Below are 13,162 nucleotides of genomic sequence, written 5' to 3' on the forward strand. Positions count from 1 at the left end.
CATCTAAAACAGAGGTATAAATGCCGTAAGTAAACCGTTCACCATAATTAGAAAAGTAAGACTCTTTTTTCCTTGAAAATAGCAAACTCTAGAAACATATTAAATATGCAGTATTTACAGAAGGTCAGTAATGGTTTGTAAACAAAAGCGAAACACGCCTAGTGTAAAATACTTTAATTGCAGTAAGCTTAAGACGGAACTAGCAACTAATAACAGATATGGTGTATAATAGCTACTGTGGGAAATGGCCACGCAAACAAACACACTAATGCTATACAGAAATAAAATTCATAGTACGCACCGAGATGTGTCGTCATATCAGACATTACAGTTACGTAGCTGGCGGAAACCTACAGGCAACACTGCAGTTCTTGACCCGACGACCTCCTCGCCTTACTGGCCACAGTACATGTCGGTGGCTGTTGAGCTACGCAGAGATAGGCCCCAAGCTCCAGGGCTGTGCAAACAGAATTCCCTGCAGATACGAGTGAGTCTTCTATCAGACAGTATTTGTGAACTCGAACATTTCTTCAGTTAATGCGAATAATTCAAAAACTTTTAGAGCAGCAAACTTCAATGGGGACTTCTTAGCACGTTCGTTGCTAGGCAACTGACTGCCACAGTCGAGATGTCTGCAGCGAGCTGAGTGTTGACTAGCACACACCACATCGCCTGGCAACGAACTAATTATGGCGTCTGTCGAGCAACAGGGGGTGTGCTATGTCAGGACGATGACGTCGTCAAGTAAATATGGAAAACGACTTATATGATACCATTCCCAACTTAATTTCAAAATTGCGGTTTGCAATCACTGATCGCATCAACGGTACTTTAGACCAGATCTTAGTTTATTTCGTTGTAATGCACGAAATACATCGCCATCTCCACGTTTAGTTGATAAATTGTGGCAACACCGATGTGTGCCTGCCTTTTGATATTTGTGGCTCCCAAAACATGGTTACATACTCATTGGGTTTCGGTTATGAGTTCGTAGTAGGAGTTTACGAAGATGACGACTTTGGAAAAGTCTTCCGCATTTGAGATGTCACTAGCGATCTATTTTATCATATGCGCTAAACATTGGAACAAACGGATATTTATCTGTTAAGCTGGTACCTCAAAGGAGGGGTTCTGAGATCGTTTCGTGGATGAATAAGTGTGTTCTGCCTAATGCGTCAGAACTGTTCAAGATGAGCGAACCAGGCGGTCATCAGCAACTGAGCAGCTCCTGGAAAGGATTGATTTAGCTGCTAGAGAGCATGCAGGTTCAAGAGTGATGGTTCGCGAATATTTCTGCAAGAAATTGTAACAATCACAGACGCAACATCAATACGACTTAAGTGTAGAGAATATGGACATGCTAACGTTCGGAAAAACTTCACGCAACGAAAAATGAACTTCATACCGCTGAATAACTGAGATGACCGTTACTTGGAGACTGTTTTTTTGCCTACATTAACAACTACTTATATGCCCTGTATGACACCGTACGGGGTATGGCAGAGGGTGCATTGCAACCCTATTGTCGATTTTCTTTCCTATGTTACTCTCGTTTTGAGCGAGGGAAGAATGTATGTCTCGGTAGGAGTCATAATATCTCTTATGTTATTCTGCTGATCCCTAAGCAAGTGGAGGTAGTAGAATCATCACACATCAGTACGAATGCAGCTCCTCTAAATTTAGTCGCCATGGTTTCGCGACAACTTCACCGTCTTTCTTCCGAGGGTTTCCATTTCAATTGCGTGACTATTTGTGTTACTCTTTCGTGCGTGATGCACCGACCTTATATGATTCTGAATTAATTCGATGCTTACTTCGTAAGGGCTCATAGCACTGGAACAACAAAATATTGGCGGTTCTAGCGCCTCGCAGGCAATTTTCTTTACGGAAACAACACATTTTCTCACAACGTTTCCAAGAAATCCAGTGCTTTCATTTATCTTCCCTGATACGGATTTTATGAGAGCTTCCATTTCATATCGCTTCTTAGGCTTACATACCTGACCGATGTGAGCTGTTCAAGCTACTCACCCCTGTTCTTCCAGTCAGATATTACTGAGTTCTCCCTCGTTCTTATTGGCATTATTTTGCATTTATCTACAATTAAAAAGTGTTGCCAGTCATTACAGCTAGGGGAAATTTTGTCAAAATCTTGTTACATTTCCTTACAATCGTTCAACGGTGATACTCTGTTGCAGACAACTGCATCGTTAGTGAACAGTTTTATAGTGCTGATGGTACTGTGTGACAAATCGTTTAAGTAATCGAGAACACTGGAGGCCTTATTACGCTTTTTTGTCGAACAGGCGACGTTGCTTTCATTTCAGTGGCACAGTCGCTGTCCAGTACGGCGCCCAAGGTCAAACGTTCAAAAATTTTAGCAACCCCTAATAAAACATTACGTTTTTCTTATAAGAGGACAACAAGAGAGATCAATACTGGCACCGACGTGCCTGCCATTGCATTGTCCTGTGGTCTCTGTCGCTTCTTTCTGCTACCCTTTCGACACATTCTCACATAGGACATTCTTTCTGAGTGTTACAATTTTCGGAAGAAAAGAAGTGGAAGGCACGTTACTCAATGAAGAATAAGCTCGACTACTATTTGTCTTTGTCTGTGGTTTCTCCTGTCTCTCCTTCAGTATCCGGACACCCCCAAAAACATACGTTTTTCATATTAGGTGCATTGTGCTGCCACCTACTGCCATTTACTCCATATCAGTGACCTCAGTAGTAGTTAGACATCGTGAGAGAGGAGAATGGGGCACTCTGCGGAACTCATGTACTTCGAACGTGGTCAGGTGATTGGGTGTCACTCGTGTCAGACGCCAGTAAGCGAGATTTCCAAAATCCCAAACATCCCTAGGCCCACTGTTTCCGATGTGATTGTGAGGTGGAAACGTGAAGCGGCACGTACAGCATAAATCATACAGTCCGAGCTCGTCTGTTGACTGACAGAGACCGCCGACAGTTGAAGAGGGTCGTAATGTGTAACAGGCAGACATCTATCCAGACGATCACACAGGAATTCCAAACTGCATCAGGTTCCACTGCAACTACCATGACAGTTAGGCGCGAGGTGAGAAAACTTGGATTTCATGATCGAGCGGCTGCTCATAAGCCACACATCACGCTGGTAAATGCCAAACGACGCCTCGCTTGGTGTAAAGAGCGTAAACATTGGACGATTTAACAGTGGAAAAACGTTGTGTGGAGTGACGAATCACGGTACACAATTTGGCGATCCGATGGCAGGGCTTGGGTATGGCGAATGCCCGGTGAACGTCATCTGCCAGCGTGTATAGTGCCAACAGTAAAATTCGGAGACGGTGGTGTTATGGTGTGGTCGTGTTTTTCATAGAGGGGGCTTGCACCCCTTGTTGTTTTGCGTGGTACTATCACTGCACAGATCTACATTGATGTTTTAAACATCTTCTTGCTTCCCACAGTTGAAGAGCAATTCGGGGATGGCGATTGCATCTTTCAACACGATCGAGCACCTGTTAATGCACGGCCTGTGGCGGAGTGGTTACACGACAATAACGTCCTTGTAATGGACTGGCCTGCACAGAATCCTGACCAGAATCCCATAGAATACCTTTGGGATGTTTTGGATCGTCGACTTCGTGTCAGGCCTTACCGACCAACATCGATATCTCTCCTCAGTGCAGCTCTCCGTGAAGAATGGGCTGGCATTCCCCAAGAAACGTTCCAGCACCTGATTGAACGTATGCCTGCGAGAGTGGAAGCTGTCATCAAGGCTAAGGGTGGGCCAACACCATATGGAATACCAGCATTACCGATGGAGGGCGCCACGAACTTGTAAGTCATTTTCAACCAGTTGTCCGGATACCTTTGATCACATTGTACATATATATATATATCGATTCATTGTATCAGAGATACGTTCCTAGGTGATTTTGTAAAATGAAGAAACTGCACAACAGCTGCTTAATCCACAATATTTTTAACTTTGTATTTAACTGGTTCCAGAACACTTAAAATTCCGTGATTTGAAGTAAAAAGTACAGTCAATTAAGCACCTGAGGTCATCCTCACATCACTGTTGTTATGGAAAAAAAGGTTTTGTGTCAAAAGGACTCGCAGTACGGGCCAACGGTTTTTATGGAATTTGTCATTTTTATCCTTTTGACACGGAATCTTTGGTTCCATGGTGGCAGCATTGTGGTGAGGATGAGCTCAGATGGTTAAGTGATTTTATTTTATACACCAGATGATGGAATTTCACGTATTCCGAAACTGATCATGTACGCAATAAAATATATGTAGATTAAGCAACTGTTGCGCGGTTTCTTCATTTTACAAAATGGACTTACACAGGTGCGCCTGCTACATAAGAAGATGCTGACAAAATTTCATATCTACGCAAGCTCATTTACAGCATTTTCAGTACAGAGAACGACACTTACATAATTGATGAATAGTGTTAGTACATGTTTTCTACTAAGTGTATATAACGGTAATAAAATTTTTCAGGTAAATATCGCAGTGCAAAGTGCTAGGCCTGGGTTCTTCCAGAAGGACTACACCTTATCGTAGGACTGTTTGACTGGCTCAGGAATGCTGATATCTGGGTAGAGGTTACACTGAGAGTGTCAACGTCGGGAACAGACTCCTGAAAGCTGGTTTGAGCTCTCAAATTACCATGCGTAGTTTACCGCTGACATTATACCACAGACAACAGAGACTGACTAACATGGTGTAGATCCAGAGTGAATTGGGGCGCTGAGTGGCATTCTGTGATGTTCAGCGATGAGTCTCGCTAGCGTTCATGGTGTTCATATCGACGTCAACGCGCGCGCGCATACACTGGTGAAAGGTTGCAGGAATTAACCATTCACGAGAAAAAATACTTCGCTAACCCCTTTAATCATAGTGTGGGCAGATGACAATGGGACTGAGTTGGTAATTATCAAACCGAGACGAATGCTCGCTAGTATGTGGCAGTAATGGTAACCCTTGTGATCATACCCCTAACGACCAGGGTACCAAACACCATATTCCATCAGAATAACGCAAGGCCCAACGCTGTAGTTCACTTCACAAACGCCTTCTCGATTTTGCACAGATCCTTGACTGCCTAGCCCATCTCACAGTTTGTCCCCCATAGAGTGACGGGAAGTCTCCAACCAGCAGTGTTCTTGAAGGGACACGACGTGTGCTCCATGCAAGTAAGAAATTTCCCACCATGACATTCGCAGGCTGTTGGCTTGCATGATACAGCGTGTGCAAGAGTGTGTTCGTGCATGTAAGTGACGACGGACATAATTTTAGAATGTAATGTAAGTTTAAACATATAATACCCGTTACGTGACGAACATACTCGCAAAGGTAGATAAATATGCGACTAGTGCCTCACGACGTAACACTGTCGGTGTATTTCGTCGGTGAGCGACTGCCGAACATCTGTCAGAGGTTTCAGGCCAGCAGTTCACTTCTTGTGCACAGAGGGGCTCCCCAGTATCATCTTGCACTTGGGTGCTAGCACACGCAGGCTCTACGGAGCACCCATTATTCATTACCATAAACAGGAACAAACAAAATCATCTAGTGCAGTAGGAAACGTCCCACACCGCCCTACAGTTTTATTAAACTCCGCATAAATACAAACTGCAAATGACAGCAAAATATTTATACCCTGAGAGCATCAAATAGCAGATTTATTTTTTTGTTTCTGAGAGACGGGTGTTACTGACCCAACTATCATGTTTAGAGCGCATCTGCAGCATTATTAAGGAGGAAAGTGTCATCAGTAACTCTCTTTTTAATCATCTTGCACGAAACAAGTTTTTGCATTAGTACACAGGGTGATGTCAAAAAATGGTTCAAATGGCTCTGAGCACTATGGGACTTAACATCCGAGGTCCCCTAGAATCCCCTAGAACTTAGAACTACTTAAACCTAACTAACCTAAGGACATCACACACATCCATAACCGAGGCAGGATTCGATCCTGCGACCGTAGCGGTCGCGCGGTTCCAGACTGATGTGCCTAGAACCGCTCGGCTACACAGGCCGCCGGTGATGTCAGATGCAGCAATCGCGTCAGTATGGTCGAAACATTTCAAATTTCTTACAACCACCGCAGTCTACGAACAAGTAAAACAGAAATTTCTTGTCCAGCTTTTGGGACAACATCATGCAGGTTTTGCAACTGTAGAACTGATTTCAAATAAAATGGCAGCATCTGTTCCGCTTTTTATTATAAAGGCAAGATTAGTTTCGGTTTCTGAAGCCAATATCTAGTGCTATATATCAGACATCCCAGATGTCCAGTGGTATATGTCACACATCCTAAGATAACGCAAAACAAGCTTGTCATTCTCTCTGGAAATCTGAGATATACCACTGGATGTCTGACATATACCATCAGACATCTGACGTGTACTACTGGATGTCTGACATGTACTACTCGAATTCTGGCATATACCACTGCACATATGACATACAACATTGGACGCCTGGCGTGTATCACTCGACGTCTGACGTCTGGACGTCTGAAATATAGCACTGGACATCTGACATAAACACCGGATATCTGACATTAACTAGTAGTATTCTGACATATACCACTTGACGTTTGACACACACCACGAGATAATAGCCTTGGAGGTTAAAACTGGTCTTGGTTTTAAAACGAAAATGAAACTCCCACTAGTGTTGACGTTTTATTCAAAACTAATACAGCACCATCATCAATCATTTGTTTTCAAAGACAGAAGGATTGAAAAGCGGTACTACAATATATTAAATCAGTGCACAGTCTTTTAAGAATCCAGTGATATTTGTAGTTAATTAATTGTTCTGAAAATCGATTGATTCTTGATTCTTGAACCTTCTTCTCTTCCTCGTATCTATATACAGTCACATCATTTATTTCAGCTTCTTAACCTACAAAGAGGGAACAAAATGTCCAAGTTTAGATGTCACAGGACAGAGTGCAACTTGTTGAAATCATTTTTTGTTTCTTCTTCTTCCAGACGGCTTTCGCGTGCTTCACTGCCAAGTCAGGACTACATCGATGACGATATCGATGACTCTATCCTCGACAACTGGAAGCCGTCTGTTTACTGGGTAAGTGCCAATTTCTTCTTGTTCGTACTTGTAATATTCTTTGTCAGCTTTCAACTGGTTAAGACATGGGACCGGGTAACTTCTTTAATATCTTCAGAAATAAAGAAAAAATGCCTAATGTCTATGCGTATCCGCCATTCGACAGAGGGCATGCAGGCAGTGTCATTACTGTGCATGTGCCGCAAGTGGGACAATATTCGACAGAGGTCGATCATGCCGAGGGATGCTCTAATATTGATTTGTGCATCCTCTTACGATTAAACTGAGAGACATAATCAGTGGGGAAACATTGAATAAATCTAACTAAAAGTTTGAAATAGATAGTAAGAGATGTGGGATAAGTTCCCATCGCAGCCTTACAGTATAACATGACTCCCTCTTCCCTGCCATCCACGAATACACAAATACCCCTGTCCCACCCCTCATTCACAGCTTCCACTGCTTGGACAGTCACCCATCGACACCTTAAAGAATGTCCCCTCTCCGATCTAGCTACCCTCCCAATCCTTCACACCAGTATCCTCTCCACAGATTATTATTCTCAGCTGTGGAAAACCTGCAAAACCCCAATTTTTCCCTACTCATACCTCTCCTTTCGTCCCATATACCTATCTTCAAGGTCTCCAAATCCATCCTCTACTGACGCCCACTTCAACACCTGATGCGGCATCATATCCTTCCCGTTAACCAGCGTGCTTCCATCCCACCTTCTCCTGCGCCTCACGTATCTCTCATCCCATCAGTTCAACACCCATAAATCCGATATCTTCGTCTCCATCGACCTAGAGAAAGCCCGCAATCATGAATGACGCTCCAGTCTCCTCTTCAAACGCTAGGCCTATGCATTTCCAATAAATTATGTCTGCCCTATTGCACCCTTCCTCTCTAATCGCCCATCCTTTGCCGCCATTAACGACACAAATTCCCATACCTTCCATTCCACTACAGGTTTTCCCCTAGGCTGCGTTCTCTCTCAGACTGCCGGGACGGTCGAGCGGTTCTAGGCGCTTCAGTCCGGAACTACGCGGCTGCTACAATCGCAGGTTCGAATCCTGCATCGGGCATGGATGTGTGTGATGTCCTTAGGTTAGTTAGGTTTAAGTAGTTCTAAGTTTAGGGGACTGATGACTCAGCTGTTACGTCCCATAGTGCTTAGAGCCATTTGAACCATTTTTTCGTCCTCTCTCATATACTTTATCTTTTGTACATTACTGATACGCTCAGACCACCTCCACCAGTTCATGTGCTGATAAAACCGCTTTCCCCGACCTTTATTCTAAATTCCAGAAATCCCAACGTATCTTCCAACCCCACCTCGATCAGTTCACATCCTGGTGCAACCGATGACTCCTGAAGATCAGTCCCCCGAAAACTCAGGCAATAATTGTAGGATACACCACCTGCACCTTCCGTCTCCACGACTTCTGCCTCACCATTTACGACTGTCTTGTCCAGTTAACTAACAGACTAAAATATCGTGGAGTAACAGTCTACCAACAACTAACGTGGAAACCTCATCCGCTAACCATCCAACAGGAAGGTTCAAATGGCTCTGAGCACTGTGGAACTTAACATCTGGGGTCATCAGGCCCCTAGAACTTAGAACTACGTACACCTAACTAACCTAAGGACATCACACACATCCATGCCCGAGACAGGATTCGAACCTGCGACCGTAGCAGCAGTGCGGTTCCGGACTGAAGCGTCTAGAACCGCTGGGTCACTGCGGCAGGCCCAACAAGAAGCCCACAACAGATTAAAACTACTGAAACTACTAACTGGCAGAGCTTGGGGATTGCGCCCCTCAACTGTCCTCCACACCTTCAAAACCATGATCCAACCCATCCTTTGCCATGCAAATGTTACGTGTATATCCACCCTCTCCCCATCCGTCGCATCACCCCTCCAAACTCTGTTAGTCCCTCCAGATCCTTGAAAACCATGCACTTCAACTAGCATTCCGCATCTGGCTACCTTCCCTCACGTGGATTCCCTCATCAAATCCTCATCAAATTAGCACCTCTCCTCAATCACACTGAACACCTCCAAACAACCTGGGTCGTCCACAAACTCCGCTATTCCTATAGTTTCCCGATTATTTTCCAATCCTAGCATGCTGCCGCTCCTCTACCAACACATCCCGCCAAACCTTCACCTACACACTCTCCACATACTCTCGCAAAGGAACTTCAAACGTCTCCCCCTCCCAGATCACGAGCTCTGTCCCGACATTTAACCATTCCATCATGTCAGGGCTACCCCTCCCTCGCTTCTCTACATTTTCCCTATCCCCCTTCTGCCCTCACATCCTTCTTTCACTGGACCATTCCCCTCATCAAAATTTGGCCTTACTAATATCCCTTCCATTTCAACCCCTCTTGTGTCCCAACAGCGACTTCTACCCCATCGATGTACTTGCACCAGTCCTCATCCATATGTCCACGTCTGTATACCACTCCCTTCTATCCTCGTACACCAGGACAGGACATTCCAGCTTAGTGTCAGTGAAGTACTTCTTTTTCACGTCAGTGTTGTGCATCAAGGTTTTTAAAAACGTTTTTAAGTATAGTCCCATTTTCTTTCTATTTTTTACCTAGGATTGCTACTGTTGTTAACTACAGGCGATGGAAGTCATGTCTCTTGCATATGAAAACTTCCATTTCATTTTCAGATTTACATTTTTCATTTTTATTTCTTTGTTTTAATTCATTGTAAATATCTCACGTTTCTGTTTATTATTCTTTCACCTGATTACATTTTATTATTAATTGGCTGAAGAGCAGGTTGACCTTAACAATGAAGGAAAAAATCTACACCCCCACTACTAATTTTGTATAGTCCTCCAAATCTGGCTCAGGTTATAAAAATGTAGAGTCCGTGTTACATTACCAGGGCAGTTGCTAATGTTACGTAGCGAACACTATGCAGTGTTGTAAGGTTAAAAGCGTATTTAATGATGGAAACATCTTATAGCTACTGTTATTGTAACTATAATTGTAATCTAATATTAGTGCCTATCGAAACCTAAGTGTTTCATCTGTGCAAGTTGTGGAAACTTCCTTGCGCTGTTGGTCAGGTGGCGCTATAAGTCTGGGTGTTGACAAGGATAGTGTTCGCCTAAATATGAGAGTGTGAGCTCCAGATACAACATGTCGGCACTTAACACTTTCATTTCCACTGCCTGACGCTCGGTCTGCTATCACTCTGAGATTAGAGGCCCTGTTTAGCACACGTGGCAACAGGTGCTAAATAGGGCGCAGTGGAAATCAGTACATTATGCACGTCCTCCATCTCCACACTCCCAGACGCCACTCAGCGTGAATATGAGTTGAAGATGAGCGGCGTACGGGCGGTGTCTTGTCAAAAGACGCACCATGCCCCGAGTGGGATTGATATGGTATACTTCTGACAATTCTTGGATGTTTGGGAAGAGAGAGAGTAGACTCGTCCGCACTTAAGTGTTGTCCCATTGAGTCTTCCAGGTATCCACACTCAAATCTTGAAAATCAATTTTGTAGGCGACAGTAATATAAGTTTGCGATGTGTTGCTGAAGGAAGAGGTTGAAAGTTATTGTACTGTTGAGACAGGAAATGAGGTTCTCCGCAGAATCAGCGAAGAAAAGAATATGAGGAAAATACAGATAAAGACACAGAAAGCTAGGACATCTTGAGGCATCAGGGAATTACACACTAGCAGAAGGAGCTGCAGATAGTAAAAACTGTAGGGGAAGATAGACATTGGAATATATACCACAAATAAACTATCTGATTAAAAATGGTAAGACAGAGATTTAGGAACCAGGTATTAAATTGTAAGACATTTCTAGGGGCAGATGTGGACTCTGACCACAATCTATTGGTTATGAACTGTAGATTAAAACTGAAGAAACTGCAAAAAGATGAGAATTTAAGGAGACGGGACCTGGACAAACTGATTAAACCAGAGATTGTACAGAGATTCAGGGAGAACATAAGGGAACAATTGTCACAAATGGGGGAAAGAAATACAGTAGAAGAAGAATGGGTAGCTCTGAGGGATGAAGTAGTGAAGGCAGCAGAGGATCAAGTAGGTAAAAAGACGAGGGCTAGTAGAAATCCTTGGGTAACAGATGAAATATTGAATTTAATTCATGAAAGGAGAAAATATAAAAATTCAGTAAATGAAGCAGGCAAAAAGGAATACAAACGTCTCAAAAATGAAATCGACAGGAAGTGCAAAATGGCTAAGCAGAGATGGCTAGAAGACAAATGTAAGGATGTAGAGGCTTATCTCACTAGGGGTAAGATAGATGCTGCCTACAGGAAAATTAAAGAGACATTTGGAGAAAAGAGAGCCACTTGTATGAATATCAAGAGCTCAGATGGAAACCCAGTCTTAAGCAAAGACGGGAAAGCAGAAAGGTGGTAGGAGTATATAGAGGGTCTATATAAGGGCGACGTACTTGAGGACAACATTCTGGAAATGGAAGAGAATGTAGATTAAGACGAAATGGGAGATACAATACTGCGTTAAGAGTCTGACAAAGCACTGAAAGACCTGAGTCGAAACAAGGCCCCGTGAGTAGACAACATTCCATTAGAACTACTGACGGCCAAGGGAGAGCCAGTCCTGACAAAACTCTACCATCTGGTGAGCAAGATGTACGAGACAGGCGAAATACCCTCAGACTTCAAGAAGAATATAATAATTCCAATCCCAAAGAAAGCAGGTGTTGACAGATGTGAAAATTACCGAACAATCAGATTAATAAGCCACAGCTGCGAAATACTAACGCGAATTCTTTACAGACGAATGGATAAACTAGTAGAAGCCGACCTTGGGGAAGATCAGTTTGGATTCCGTAGAAATATTGGAACACGTGAGACAAAACTTACGACTTACCTTAGAAGAAAGATTAAGGAAAGGCAAATCTTCGTTTCTAGCATTTGTAGGCTTAGAGAAAGCTTTTGACAATGTTGACTGGAATACTTTCTTTCAAATTCTAAAGGTGGCAGGGGTAAAATACAGGGAGCGAAAGGCTATTTACAATTTGTACAGAAACGAGATGGCAGTTATAAGAGTCGAGGGGCATGAAAGGGAAGCAGTGGTTGGGAAGGGAGTGAGAGAGGGTTGTAGCCTATCCCCGATGTTATTCAATCTGTATATTGAGCAAGCAGTAAAGGAAACAAAAGAAAAATTCGGAGTAGGTATTAAAATCCATGGAGAAGAAATAAAAACTTTGAGGTTCGCTGATGACATTGTAATTCTGTCAGAGACAGCAAAGGACTTGGAAGAGCAGTTGAACGGAATGGACAGTGTCTTGAAAGGAGGATATAAGATGAACATCACAAAAGCAAAACGAGGATAATGGAGTGTAGTCGAATTAAGTCGGGTGATGCTGAGGGAATTAGATTAGGAAATGAGACACTTAAAGTAGTAAAGGAGTTTTGCTATTGGGGGAGCAAAATAATGGATGATGGTCTAAGTAGAGAGGATATAAAATGTAGACTGGCATTGATTAGAATTGGGGAGAAGAGGAGTTTGTGGCACAACTTGACAAGAAGAAGGGACTGGTTGGTAGGACATGTTCTGAGACATCAAGGGATCACAAATTTAGCATTGGAGGGCAGCGTGGAGGGTAAAAATCGTAGACGGAGACCAAGAGATGAATACACTAAGCAGATTCAGAAGGATGTAGGTTGCAGTAATTACTGGGAGATGAAGAAGCTTGCACAAGATAGAGTAGCATGGAGAGCTGCATGAAACCAGTCTCAGGACTGAAGACCACAACAACAACAACAACAATGATGAAAAATATTTGGACACAGTTTAGTAACTTGAAGTTGACCACTATATGTCCAGGGAGGCAGGCCCATCAGAATGAAAGGAGACCACCAGGAGTATTGCATTGTCAACAGAGAGGTAGTAACAGCAGAATGGACTGTTCAGGATAGCTCAGTGACTTCCAGTGTAGACTAGTTATTGCATTTCACCTGAGTAACAAATGCATCTGGGAAGTTTCAGCCACACTAAACCTGCGCTTGTTGGCTATTGGTGATGTGATTGTAATGTGATCACGTGAAGGAAC

At 43.3% G+C, this 13,162-nt stretch overlaps 1 protein-coding gene across 1 annotated transcript in view; it reads left to right on the plus strand.

Annotated features, from left to right (window-relative positions):
- Positions 1-13,162, plus strand: part of LOC126417123 (potassium channel subfamily K member 13-like) — a 487,391-nt gene that overhangs the window by 386,969 nt on the left and 87,260 nt on the right. Inside the window, exon 3 of the mRNA XM_050085019.1 lies at positions 7,001-7,094. Within this exon, the coding sequence (XP_049940976.1) occupies positions 7,001-7,094 (94 nt within the window). The remainder of the gene's footprint in view (positions 1-7,000; positions 7,095-13,162) is intronic.

The sequence above is a fragment of the Schistocerca serialis genome, chromosome 8, assembly GCF_023864345.2.
Source record: "Schistocerca serialis cubense isolate TAMUIC-IGC-003099 chromosome 8, iqSchSeri2.2, whole genome shotgun sequence".
NCBI classification, from domain to species: Eukaryota; Metazoa; Arthropoda; class Insecta; order Orthoptera; family Acrididae; genus Schistocerca; species Schistocerca serialis.